The sequence below is a fragment of the Bos mutus genome, chromosome 5, assembly GCF_027580195.1.
Source record: "Bos mutus isolate GX-2022 chromosome 5, NWIPB_WYAK_1.1, whole genome shotgun sequence".
Lineage (NCBI taxonomy): Eukaryota > Metazoa > Chordata > Mammalia > Artiodactyla > Bovidae > Bos > Bos mutus.
Window position 1 is genome coordinate 29,401,741 of NC_091621.1, and position 12,292 is coordinate 29,414,032.

At 43.5% G+C, this 12,292-nt stretch overlaps 1 protein-coding gene across 3 annotated transcripts in view; it reads right to left on the minus strand.

Annotated features, from left to right (window-relative positions):
• The window catches only part of PTPRB (protein tyrosine phosphatase receptor type B), a 132,850-nt gene that overhangs the window by 32,094 nt on the left and 88,464 nt on the right, over nucleotides 1-12,292 (minus strand). For all 3 annotated transcript variants that reach the window (XM_005887723.2, XM_070370603.1, XM_070370604.1), the window contains 4 exons: nucleotides 11,935-12,216; nucleotides 7,646-7,924; nucleotides 6,964-7,113; nucleotides 4,166-4,409 (listed from right to left, as the gene is read on the minus strand). In XM_005887723.2, coding sequence (XP_005887785.1) covers nucleotides 4,166-4,409; nucleotides 6,964-7,113; nucleotides 7,646-7,924; nucleotides 11,935-12,216 — 955 coding nt within the window. The remainder of the gene's footprint in view (nucleotides 1-4,165; nucleotides 4,410-6,963; nucleotides 7,114-7,645; nucleotides 7,925-11,934; nucleotides 12,217-12,292) is intronic.

Genomic DNA, 12,292 nt, shown 5'->3' on the forward strand with positions numbered 1-12,292 from the left:
TAACCAAACTCAGGATTTTCTGACTCCTAGCCCAGGGACGGCGGAGCCTGGTGGGCTGCCATCTATGGGGTTGCACAGAGTCGGACACGACTGAAGCGACTTAGCAGCAGCAGCAGTCCAGATCTCTTTCTCTTGGCTTAATTGTGGTTTAACAGCAGTGACTTCTGTTGGAGGGCTGTAAAAGGGCCTGGGCTGGGAAACAGAGAGTCTGAGGTCTAGTTCTCACTATCGCTGATTAGATGAATGGTTCCTAAAGTTCTTTATGATTCAGTTTTCTCATCTGTGAAAATAAAAGCACTGGGGCTGTAACAACCTTGACAGGTTCTGCTCTGGAATTCTAAGATTCAAAGGTGCAAATGCAAAACACAGAATGGGTCCAGATGAATTAGGGCCTTTAGGAACCCAGGAAGGAGATAATGCAAGAGCTCATTGCATTTACTACAGCTCTTGCAGTTACTGTAGGCTTGGCTTAAAATTAGGCTATCAACAGGAACTCTGCCCTTAGAACCCTTCCAGTAATGGATGTCACAACCACATTCCCCAGCCCAGCACTTAGCACGCATCTGGAATCCTGTCCCATCCTATCTTCTCATTTTTGTCTTCCTTACTACCCCTTGATATGACCCTCACTTTGAAACTGGATTATTTGGGTTTGTTCTTCTCTAAGCAATTTGTGTATTTCTGCCTCTGCACTATGACTGTTTCCTGAACCGTGAATCTCCTTTTGCCCCTATATCCACGTTTGCAAACCCTTCCCTACTTTTCAGTAGCCAGCCAAAATGATACCTCCTTCAAGAAGACTTTTGGACCTTCAGAGCATTTATTTACCTACAGCCCTCTTAGGTCCTTCAACATTCCTGCTATATTTTATAGACAGGTCTTCTCTATATGCATATAAGATTATTTTAATGAACTGATATGTAATGGTAAGTTTTTCAACTTTAAATATGTCCAGAATCAGAATTCTACAAAGCTATAGATCATGTGGTTCAATTTCCTTTGTTTGAGGAAAATGAGGTCAACAGAAGCAGATTATCTGATCGTGGTCACATTGCTATTCTATTTAGAATAGAAAACAAAGCCAGATCAGCACTTCCCCAACCTCTGCGCTGTTTCTCGCCCATCATGATCTACCCATTCTCTTCCCATATGGAACAACACTATTATATACCCGGATAACAGGAACCCAACAATGAACAGGAAGACGTTAAATATTTGTTGGTATAATAAACTTGCATATCAGCTAAACCTAGCATTTTCCATTTCTTGGCAATCCTAATTTTTCTTTTTCCGTGTTCCTTCCTGTCTACCTAGTCTCCCTGGGAAAAAGATGCCTGATAGCACTGAGGGTCACTATGGTGATTATCATTGTGAGACAGGCATAATTCTGCCTGCACAGAGCCTGGGTTCAGCAGCTACCACACAGGTGGCTGCTTGGCATATGGTTCTCCATGCTCATATCAGGTATTATCTGCCTGGTATGCTTTTCACAGGAGTGAACTAAATACAGAGAGAGAAAAGCCGTATCCTAGAAAACACATTAATGCAGCAGGAGTTGATTAAGCTATAATCAGAATGTTTAACTTTTCATAGAACATCTTGGCTCATTCCCTTATTTGCTCATAAACATTTAATGGCATCTCTTTTGTGCCAGGTACTTCCCATATCATTTTGTAACCAATGTCATGTCTGTCTCCATGATTTAGTCTGTGAGCTTTTGCAGTCTAGTGAAGAAGGTGAAAGTGTTACTCACACAGTAGTGTCCAACTCATTGCGACCCCATGGACTGTAACCTGTTAGGTTCCTCTGTCCATGGGATTCTCCAGACAAGAATACTGGAGTTGGTTGCCATTCTCTTCTCCAGCAGATCTTTCTAAGCCAGGAATCGAATCTAGGAATTTCCTGCATTGCAGGTGATTTCTTTACCGTCTGAGCCACCTGCCATTGCAGGAGACTCAAGAGATGTGCGTTCCATCCCTGGGTTGGGAATATCCCCTGGAGGATGGCATGGCAACCCACTCCAGTATTCTTGCCTGGAAAATCCCATGGACAGAAGAGCCTGGAGGGCTATAATCCATGGGATTGCACAGAGTCAGACATGACTGAAGCGACTTAGCATGCAGACACAGAGACTGGGCACACTGGAAGTGGAGCTGAGGGCCCCACTGTCCAGGTGTGGGTTAACAGGGGTAGCTCAGGGCTAGTTGTGGGTTGAGCTGGCTTTTCAAGTGTATGAAGGAATTCATCAGTCAGACAAGAGAGTGGAAAGCTTCCCAAATAGAGTGAAAAGAATGTGTAAAGGCTCAGAGGTATAAGAGAGACACGTCAGATTTCAGGGAACTCTGAGGAGGGAGGAGTAGTAAATGGGTGGAGTGTATCAATACTTGGAGCGAATGGTGGGGGACAAAGCTGGTGGGCAGATGGGAGCGAGAAGCCTGGGGCTTTGTGTACCCTACTCTGCGATCTTCACTTGCTCCTAGAAGTGAATGGGAGCCACTGAAGGAACTTAATCTAGAAGGGACATGACTAGGTTTGATCTGTCATCTATATGACTCCTCAGGATAGTCCTGTGAAGTTTTGCAGATGAGAAAAGTGAGGACCAGAGAACTGAAATGCTGTTTACAAGGTGACACAGCTAAGCAGTGGCCACACTGGAACCTGAGTGCAGGGGCTCTTCCTAGGACCTTGGCTGCTGTGATGGACAGGAAAGAGTGTGCTGGGTAACTGGGGCCCTGGTCCATGCGTGAACTCTCTCTAGCTTCTTCTTCTCTTTCTTAAATGTGGGAATCACTCATCTTCTCTCCTCTCTCAAAAAGCAAACAAATAAAAACAGCTCAGCTTTCCAACTCACGAAGAGAAAAGAGCCCTTCGAGAGATTTCCTCAAATTTCCCGGAGCCCAGTTGACCAAGGGGCTGAGGCATTTCTTGAATCTAATAAGAACTAAAGTATCTTGGCTTTCTGATCTCTTTTATATTTCTCTTTGCTCTGAGATCTTGTCACCTTCAGGTAGGCTCATATAGCTTCTTCTTGAAGCAAACATCGCTAGTGAGTTTGTGTGTGTTCACTCTGGAGGTGCCAACCTTGGGGCGCGGTAGCACTTATGCGGTGAGTCCTGGGTGGAGGCATCTGTGCGGAATTCCTGTCCAAAGGGAGCCATCGGTTTTAGGGAAGATGTCGGCTTGACTGTGTTGATGCAAGGGAGGGGTGAAGAATGCTCTCGGGTATGATGCCATGTCACTGTCTCCTTTTGGAGCTGGCAGAAAGGTGTCTGCTGAGTTCAGGGGTAATACTCAAAACCTGTAAGGGTTAATAAGAACCGGGCACTGACCAACCAGAATGGAGACTGGCCCATAGAGAACCTGATTGGCTGCCATCTGGCTGGACACCAGGTCTGCTGACACCTAATGGAAGGCACATCATCTGCAAAAGCACTAATCCTGGATTCCTGCAGCCTTGTTTCCAAGATGGCAGCCTAGGTTCTCTATCTCTTGGGGACCCAGGTTTGGGATGCTGTGTATACTTATTCTGCTTTCTGGGAACACGGTGTACATGAAGGGCACTGCTAGTTCCTACAGCTGGAAGGGCCTGCTGGCTGCAGGAGTACTCCCTGAGGCCAAACCAGTTAGCTGCTCCTTTTCATCTGCCATCTTACTGGGAGGAGAGGGTGGTTCCATTCATTAAGGGGCCTTTCCCTTCAACAGTTCTATCTGGACCAAAAAGAATATCCATCTTGTTATGCCTATTAGCAGGCAAATAAATAAGTGTAATTCCAGTCCTCACTAAAAGTGGGAAAAAAAAATCTCATATTTCTTGAGTCTCCCTAAACTTAATCTTTCTACTTGGACATTTTCATAGGTGTTAACATGGTAAATAAATCACCTGATTCATCCTAGAGAAGTTTTAGGAGAAAGAACAACCTATTAAGAATCTTCAATTCTTCACATAATGAATGCAGCTTTTGTACAAGGCCAAAGGCCCTCTTTACCCATTCCCTGTGAATGGAGGCAGGAATACAACCTTTATAAATTAGCCAGTAAAATGCAGAGCACTCTTGTAACATAGGTTATTAATCTACAGGAACTCATGTGCATCAGACGCCCCGACAGCTGAGCGCCCGGTGATGGAGCACGTCCCTACTGGTGAAATCATGGTAATACATCTAACCTGTAGGCCGTGCGCGGCTTCAGCGGCCCGTCACAAAATTTTTGCTGATTAGGATCACATTTTCCACCCAGGCTCTCCATCTCTGCTCCAAGCTTAATGTTGAAACTCTTAGAGTTGCTGTCAGGACTTTCGGCACATTTGCTGGCAAAATAATCGGTCTGATACACCCGAATGGAGGCGTTGTGCCTGTATTCCAGGTAGGAGGGCAGGGGGTGCTGTGGCTCTGGCTTCAGCTCATCATTGCCTGGAGGAAGAACACCCACAGTGAGGGACTGACTTTCTTGTGACTTCAGGGATTTCTAACTAGTTTCTGAGGTTACCTTCCCCACCCACTATCCCTAGTCATTCCTGGAGTGCAGACTCTGTGATCCCCAAGGGTGTTGTGAAATTCTCCCAGGGAAATTAATCTAATTCACTTTTTCTAAAATAAATAAAAAATTAAACATAAATAGTGTATATACAACATTTTATATATGCATATGCCAAACACAGGGGCTTCCTGGGTGGCTCAGTGGTAGAGAATATGACTGCAATGCAGAAGACATAGGTTCAATTCTTGGGTCAGAAAGACCCCCTGAAGGAGGAAATGGCGACCTACTCCAATATTCTTGCCTGAAAAATCCGATGGACAGAGGAGCCTGGTGGGCTACAGTCCATGGGGTCACAAAAGAGTCAGATACAACTGAACTACTAAAGAGCAGCAGCACATTATCATTTTTCTAGGAAATAAAATATGCACATATGAAAGGGGGGCTCATGCATCAGATGGTCACGTGCCACAACTCCAGAAAGTTGGGTACTCCCCATCGTGAAAGTCAACCCACTCAACAAGCTCTCTACTTGCCAATAACCATTGTAGCTGAGCGAATAAGGAAATCCCTGTGACCTGGGAAACGGGGAAAAGATAAGAGAAATCAGGCCTGAGGCCAGAGCAGTCGCCCTACATGCATGCTTCCTGCGCCACGCCCAGTCTGAACTACTCCTTGTCCTGCTCTGTTATCTTGAGTACAATTTAATCCTGGCTCAATTCTGGGCCCTTGTGCAGAACACTTCCCAGAACTCATCTCCTGTCCACCCAGCTGCTGTGTGTTTTGGCAGGGCAAACTCACTTTGATGTTGGCCAGAGGAAAGCATAATTAGGAAGAAAACTATTATAGAGATTGGATACCATGTACAGTGAACTCTAAGGAGTGATATGGTGGGGGTTCTTTGCGTCCTGGATTCTTGTTTGATAAAATTTGCTCAAAATGAGTGGCTCTTGGAAATATCATCTTGTTGGATGTAGTTAAAAGGAAGGTTGCCTTGAAGGAGAGTATATATGCTATAAATGACATTAATGTGAGCCGGTTTGTTATCTTAGATCACCAGGGGAGCACAGCCCATCTCCATGGACATCAGTCATTAAAACCCACCTGGCTGGAGAACACAAGGCTAAATTTTGGGGTGTTTTTTTTTTTTTTTTGGCTGCTGAAATATTTAGGTAGCAAAACACTATCTTCATTGCAGCCTACTTAAATTTAAAATCTCTTCACAGTCCACCTACTTATCTCCAACTACTATGTGTGAGGAAATCTGGGATGCAACACTGACCCTTGAAATTATTGAATTAATTATGCATAACCGGCTTTAGTACAATTAAATAAAATACAAAAGTACACATGTGCTGAATCACTTTAGTCGTGTCTGACTCTCTGCAACCCTATGGACTGCAGCCTGCCCAGATCCTCTGTTCATGGGATTCTCTAGACTGGAGTGGGTTGCCATGCCCTCCTCCAGGGGATCTTCCCAACCCAGGGATTGAACCCATGTCTCTTACATTTCCTGCATTGGCAGGTAAGTTCTTTACCACTAGTGCCAACTGAGAAGCCCTAAAAGTACCTAGCGAGACTAAAAATACCATTTAGCTCCAACATTTGTCATGGCAGGTTTAAACCTTCCCATTGCCCACCAATGAGTTAAAATAGTCAGGGAGGCTTGAGAAACTCCAGTGCAGCATCTTAAACAATTATGAAAAATATATGACATGCAGGATATATTAATATCATTCCAGACACAAACATCTGTTGTGGAGAAATAACACACAGGACCTCAGTGGCAAAAACACATATGGAAATGTGTGTCCCCAGATATAAACTCCTGAGGATGATCTGATAGATGCTGATGTCATAAGCACTAGAGCTCTTACTTGGTTGAATGGAATGTTATTATAAGAATCACCTAGAATTTGCCTGTTACATAAGAGTTAGGTAACACTGAATAATTTAGTAGACTCGATAATGAAACATATTGAAAATTCAGTACAGAAAGGAGGGATGCTTTTCATGCTCAGTTTTTCCCTCTTTCAAGCATTTGAGCATTTTTGTGAATTGGTGAGTGGCTTGGGAGTATATGATTGGTAGAGGGATTTGAGACAGGGAGTGGGGAAGACAGACAAAGCACGTTGCTGCTTAATGGCAGAATAATGGAGCTGAATGGGACTGAATGAGTAGTAAAGACTGAATGAGTCAGCAAACGCAATGCATTTTCAACAGTGCCTGCAACAGCAACAAGTAAATGATGGTTATTGTGATTGTTGATATAGTTGCTATTATTACCCCTTTAATAATTAAATCCTGCAAATAATAGGCTTCCAGTAGGTTTTCTTTTTCTTGTTACATCTCGCTGCATCCAGCAGAGATACAGTGAAATGATATAAAAATTAAGTTTTCTTCTTTTAAAAACTTGTCACAGAAGGAGCTCCCACAGCTGACTTTGGAGAAAGTAATCCTGTGTTTTGGAGTTAATTCATGATCACTTACCATCAGCCTCTCTCACCACCACTGTGAAGTATTTCACAGCTCCATTGGTGTCGCTGAACCAGCTGCAGTTGAAAGTAAAGTTGATGGAAGATTTGCTAATTAGTACATCCTTTTTATTCACACGAATATGTGGAGGTGGAGGAGGGGGGCCTGGAAGAAGGATGGGAAAGGAACCAAGAAGGGTCACAATTATGCTTTTGAATATAAAATATTAGTGAGATGAAGGTCTTCACTCACCTACATCAGGCTGCACGTGTGTTTGTGTGTGTGTGTGTGTGTGTGTGTCTCTAATGCTTGGAATCAAGAAAACCTCCTCCTCTCCTGAAGGGAAGCAGGCAGAGGAAGTGACTTGCCGGTAGCACATTAAACATAATGAAAGAGGCAGCTAGCTCCTCAGCAGGATTTCCTGAAGTTTTAGCATCAAATTCCTTAAAAGCTCTATTATGGCTCTTTCTACATCAGGCAAAGAGATGTATTTAAACACTAATTCATTCAGGTTCTTTAAGACCATTTAACTTGTTTGCTGCCAGGATGCTTTACACAGAGAAATGTTTATACTTCTCAGAGCCTTTTAGTCCTCTTCAAGTGACAGCAGGACTCGCTAATGTGGAAATGAGCCATACACATGTGAACAAGGGTGATGGGAGCGCAGAGGAAGGCACACACCTCCAGGGACACTTACGGTCTATCATGGTGATGGTGCTGTCTTCAACCACCTCGCTGGTCATGCCGGCCGACTGCACCTTGATAGACACCAGGTACCTCTTATGAGGCACTAACATCATGATGTTAAGCAGAGATTTTTCTTTCTCCAGCTTTCTGGAGAACTCAACTTCTTGAGTGTCCATTTTCCGGCACTCAATGCTGTACCCATCAAAGTCAGAATCGGGAGGGATCCAAGAACAGGCAATGGCTGTAGAGTTCTGAGGCCGGCAATGCAGGTTCTGTATCTTGTCTGGCTCTAAATAAAAGAGAGGGAGAGACACTTCACAACTCTGGGAGACACGATTTTTAGTTCCTTTGACTCCAGCTAGCTCAGAGATCTAAATAAATAACTCTCGATCTTCATGTGAACTGCTTTTCATAGGTCTCCAAGGCAATTTCTGCCTACTAGGCCTCCTCACTTTGAGAAACACTGAAAGTTAAAATGCTGTCCCTTTAGAAAAAACCACCAGGTGCCAATGTGATTGCAAACAGAAATGTAAACAGGGACACTGAAACCAAGCATCAGATAGAAGGCAGGAGTCAGACAGAAGGTGGGGCAGAGTAGCCTAGAGGTTAATAGTGCAGCTCGATCTGCCTGAATTCAAATTCTGTTTATCAGCGATGCAATCCTGGGCAAGTGATTTAACATTTCTGTGGCTCATCTGTAAAGTGGGGAAGTTAAGACTATCTACTTCACGTGGTTGAGCTTCCACCATGGCTCAGTGGTAAAGAATCTGCTTGCCAATGCAGGACATGTGAGTTCAATGCCTGAGTCAGGAAGATTCTCTGGAGAAGGAAATGGCAACCACTCTAATATTCTTACTTGGGAAATCCCATGGATGGAGGAACCTGGTGGGCTACAGGCCGTAGGGTTGCAAAAGAGTCAGACGTGGCTTAGCAACTAAAGAACAAACACTTCATGTGCTTGCTGGAATGACTCAATGAGTTCAAATGTGCACAGACACCTAGCACAGGGGCTTGCATGGTAATTGCTCAATAAATTCTAGTTCTTTTTTAAGAATTTCTTTTATTTTGGGCTGCACTGGGTTTTCTTTGCTGCACACGGGCTTTCTCTCCTTGAAGCAAGTGAGGGCTACTTTTTAGTTGTGCTGCACAGGCTTCTCATTGTGGTGGCTGCTCTCACACTGGGTTACAGTGCACAGGCTTAGCTGCTCCACCTTGTGTGGGGTCTTCCCAGATCAGGGATCAAACCCATGTGCCCTGTGTTGGCAGGTGGACTCCCAAGCACTGGACCACCAGGGAAGTCCAGATGTTAGTTCTTACAATAAGGACAGTAAGAAATGGCATTGCCGCCTTGCTACCTTCTATGTCTGGCTTCTGTCCCTCTCTTCCACTTTTGCCTGCCCTTCCCCACTCACATGCCGTACTCCAGGCACTGAAACCCCTGTGCTTCCCCGCATACACCAGACTCTTCCACGCCCCTGTTTCACAGCCCTGTGCTTATGGTCATCCACTTTCTTCTGCCTGACACAGTGCCTGACTCAGTGGGGACTTGAATGGCAGCTGATTTTATCTGTTCTTGTGAGTGACACACCCATAAAGAAAGATTCAGTCTGAAAGAAAACCAGTCATGTAACTGTGCAGGTTAATAACCAAACTGTTATTAACAAAGACTACCCTGTTATATAAGATCTTCTGGGAACTATGTGTAGACCTAACTTGGCACTCCCATGGCCACACCCATTGCTCTGATTTGGAGGACAGCCCACCTTCCCCTGACTCCTAATTTGTTACAGAAGTTCTTGTCCTCAATAAACACACAGCATTGGTGTACCACTGAGTGAAGTCCTGTTTCATATCAGGGCCTATTTATTGATGCTTTTGAACTGTGGTGCTGGAGAAGACTCTTGAGAGTCCCTTGGACAGCAAGGAGATCAAACCAGTCAATCCTAAAGGAAATCAACCCTGAATATTCACTGATGCTGAAGCTCTAATACTTTGGCCACCTGATGCAAAGAGCTGACTCACTGGAAAAGACCCTGATGTTGGGAAATGTTGAAGGCAAGAGAAGGAAGCAGCAGAGGATGAGATGGTTAGACAGCATCACTGACTCAAAGGATGTGAGTCTGAGCAAACTCTGAGAGATAATGAAGGACAGAGGGTCTTAGCGTGCTGCAGGCCGTGGGATCACAAAGAGTTGGACACAACTTAGTGACTGAGCAACAACAATCAAAGTCTACAAATGTGAGCTGAGTCACAGCAGGTCAGATGAGGATGATTTAAGGAAAAAACAATCAAACTGAGAATTTTTCAGAATAGAGGAAGAATTGGCCTTTGAGGCAAACAACTTTGAACTCCCTTCAAACCAAGTCACAGTTGAGATCTAAAGACATCTCTCTTTCAGCTTTGGAGAAAGTCTTTTAAAACATCCAGCCTAATCCATCATTCTGATAATTTACACCAAGTATGGAAGTATATGGAAATTTGTTTCAATTCAATCTCTTCCTCTAAATCCTGCTTGTCTACCAAGACTCAGGTCAGGTCTCCAATTCACTAAGAAATGAGTATCTACTGCATACAAAGTGCCCTTCTGTGTCTGTGAACAGTATAGAAATGAATAAGATATTAGCTGTAACCTCTCGGAAAGTGAGATGAGTCCTAAACATAATACAAGGTAGAAATGAGATGAGGAAGAGGATGCTCTGTGGGGTAAGAGACAACTTCCTGTTGCTGGCATTAGTGCTGGGCAGGACTCAGCAAAGCCTTTCTGGTAGAGATGACACTTCACCAAGATACTGGGAAAGAGGCATTTTAGGCAGAGACAAGCATGAACCCGGGCATCAAGGGTAGGGTTAGGAGGCATGGCTGGTGGAGCCATGCGCAGTGTTTTTATCATGGCTGGAATGTTTTTGCAAGAAATGGGGCACTGGAAAGATTTTACATGAGAATTCTCAACGTCTGTTTTGTTTAATCCTCTGTTATCTTGGGTTTTCTGTTACCCACAGCCAAACCTGATTCTAACTAATGCAATCCTCAAAGTTCACTCTGCCATTCTCCCTAAAACTCATTATCAAGTCCCTCTTGGTGTTGGCTGCTCTCCTCTTGAGGAAGCCCCATTTGGTAAATCCCTCTCTTACATTCTAGCATCTAGGACCGGATATAACTCTCCAGACCAGCCTCAACTGGAGTTCTTAGTCTGAACACCTGGGATTCAATTCCACAGCCGACAGTAAGCCACTGAAAACTCCTCCTGATCTTGCTATAAATGTAAAGTTTTAGTTCTTTTTCACATGTTTCTCTCAACATGCAGTTATCTGATCCCAAACTACTCTTTGGATAAAATATAAAACACAAGTTAAAACTACTGTAGCATTAATGTTTGTTGAATTAACAAAATAGCTACTGGCTTAAATTTCTAATTTTCAGCTTTGTATTTTATCAATAACCAATAACTCTCTGGCCTGATCTCTGAATCTACATTTACTGGGTATCATTGAGCAATAAATATTTGGATTGAGATTCCTATACCAAAAACTTCTGTTTCTTTATTTGTGGTACTTATCTCAAAATGCCTTGGGGAAGAAACTGATATATATTTTATCACTGAGGTATTTTCATCCTTAGAATTTACAGCATTATGCTGTAACCAGTCCCTCTGCTTCTAGTTTGCCCCTTTCAATCCATTCTTTGTACCACCCCCACAGTGACTTTTATAAAATGCAAATCTATTATATCTCAGCCAAAAAGCCTTCAGTGGCTCCAATGGATTGAGGTTCAAAGTCATTACCATGACTCACAAGACATTTCATGACCTGATTTTCCTAATCCTCACCTTTTATCTTCTGGCCAACTGAACTCCTTTCTATTTCTGTCTCCTGCCTGGTTTTTGAATCTCTATTCTCTCTACCTGGAATATTCTTTAATTCTTTCGTCATCTCCACCTGCAAGTCTTATTCTTTCCTTAAGTTTTGATTTGGATGCTTCTCCTTCTAGGAAGTTCCCTTGTATTGGGTTAGATGTCTTTGCTATGTGCTTTTCCAGGGCCAAATGCTTCATCACACCCAAAATGTCTTTTTAATGATAGTACCTCCCACTGAGTTGTAAGCTCCATGAAGGTAGAGATGATTTATTCTTGTTAAAGCTGAATAAATGAATAAATCTATGTAGGACTTCTGTCTGAATTCAAATCTAACCAATTCTAGGTAAAAATGTGGATTTAAACCAAGCCCCAATGCAATAAGATGCTGGAACACATACTTCCTCCCCATTTCATTTGAGAACCAAGAGTAGCAAAACATGTCATACTTGTCCTCACAGATCCAAAAATTGGTTTGCTGTAGGTTTTCCAGGAATCACCACTGACGGTCTTGACACTAAATTGATAAGATCTCCCTGGACGAAGACCATGCACGATGCGTCCTTCTGATTTTCTGTTGCTGTAGGGGTTGAAGACTGTGATGGCATCTCTGGGGAACCACTGCAGCTCAAAGTCATCATAGTCTGTCCAGTCTGGTGGCCCTTTCCATGTGATGGCCAATGATGTGTTTGTAACATCAGCAAATGACATAAGACTGGGAGGACTTGGAGCTATATGTACGAGAAAGTGAAAAAATCATGCAATTATTTCTGCACCATACACAAATAAGATAGCTGAGTGACATCA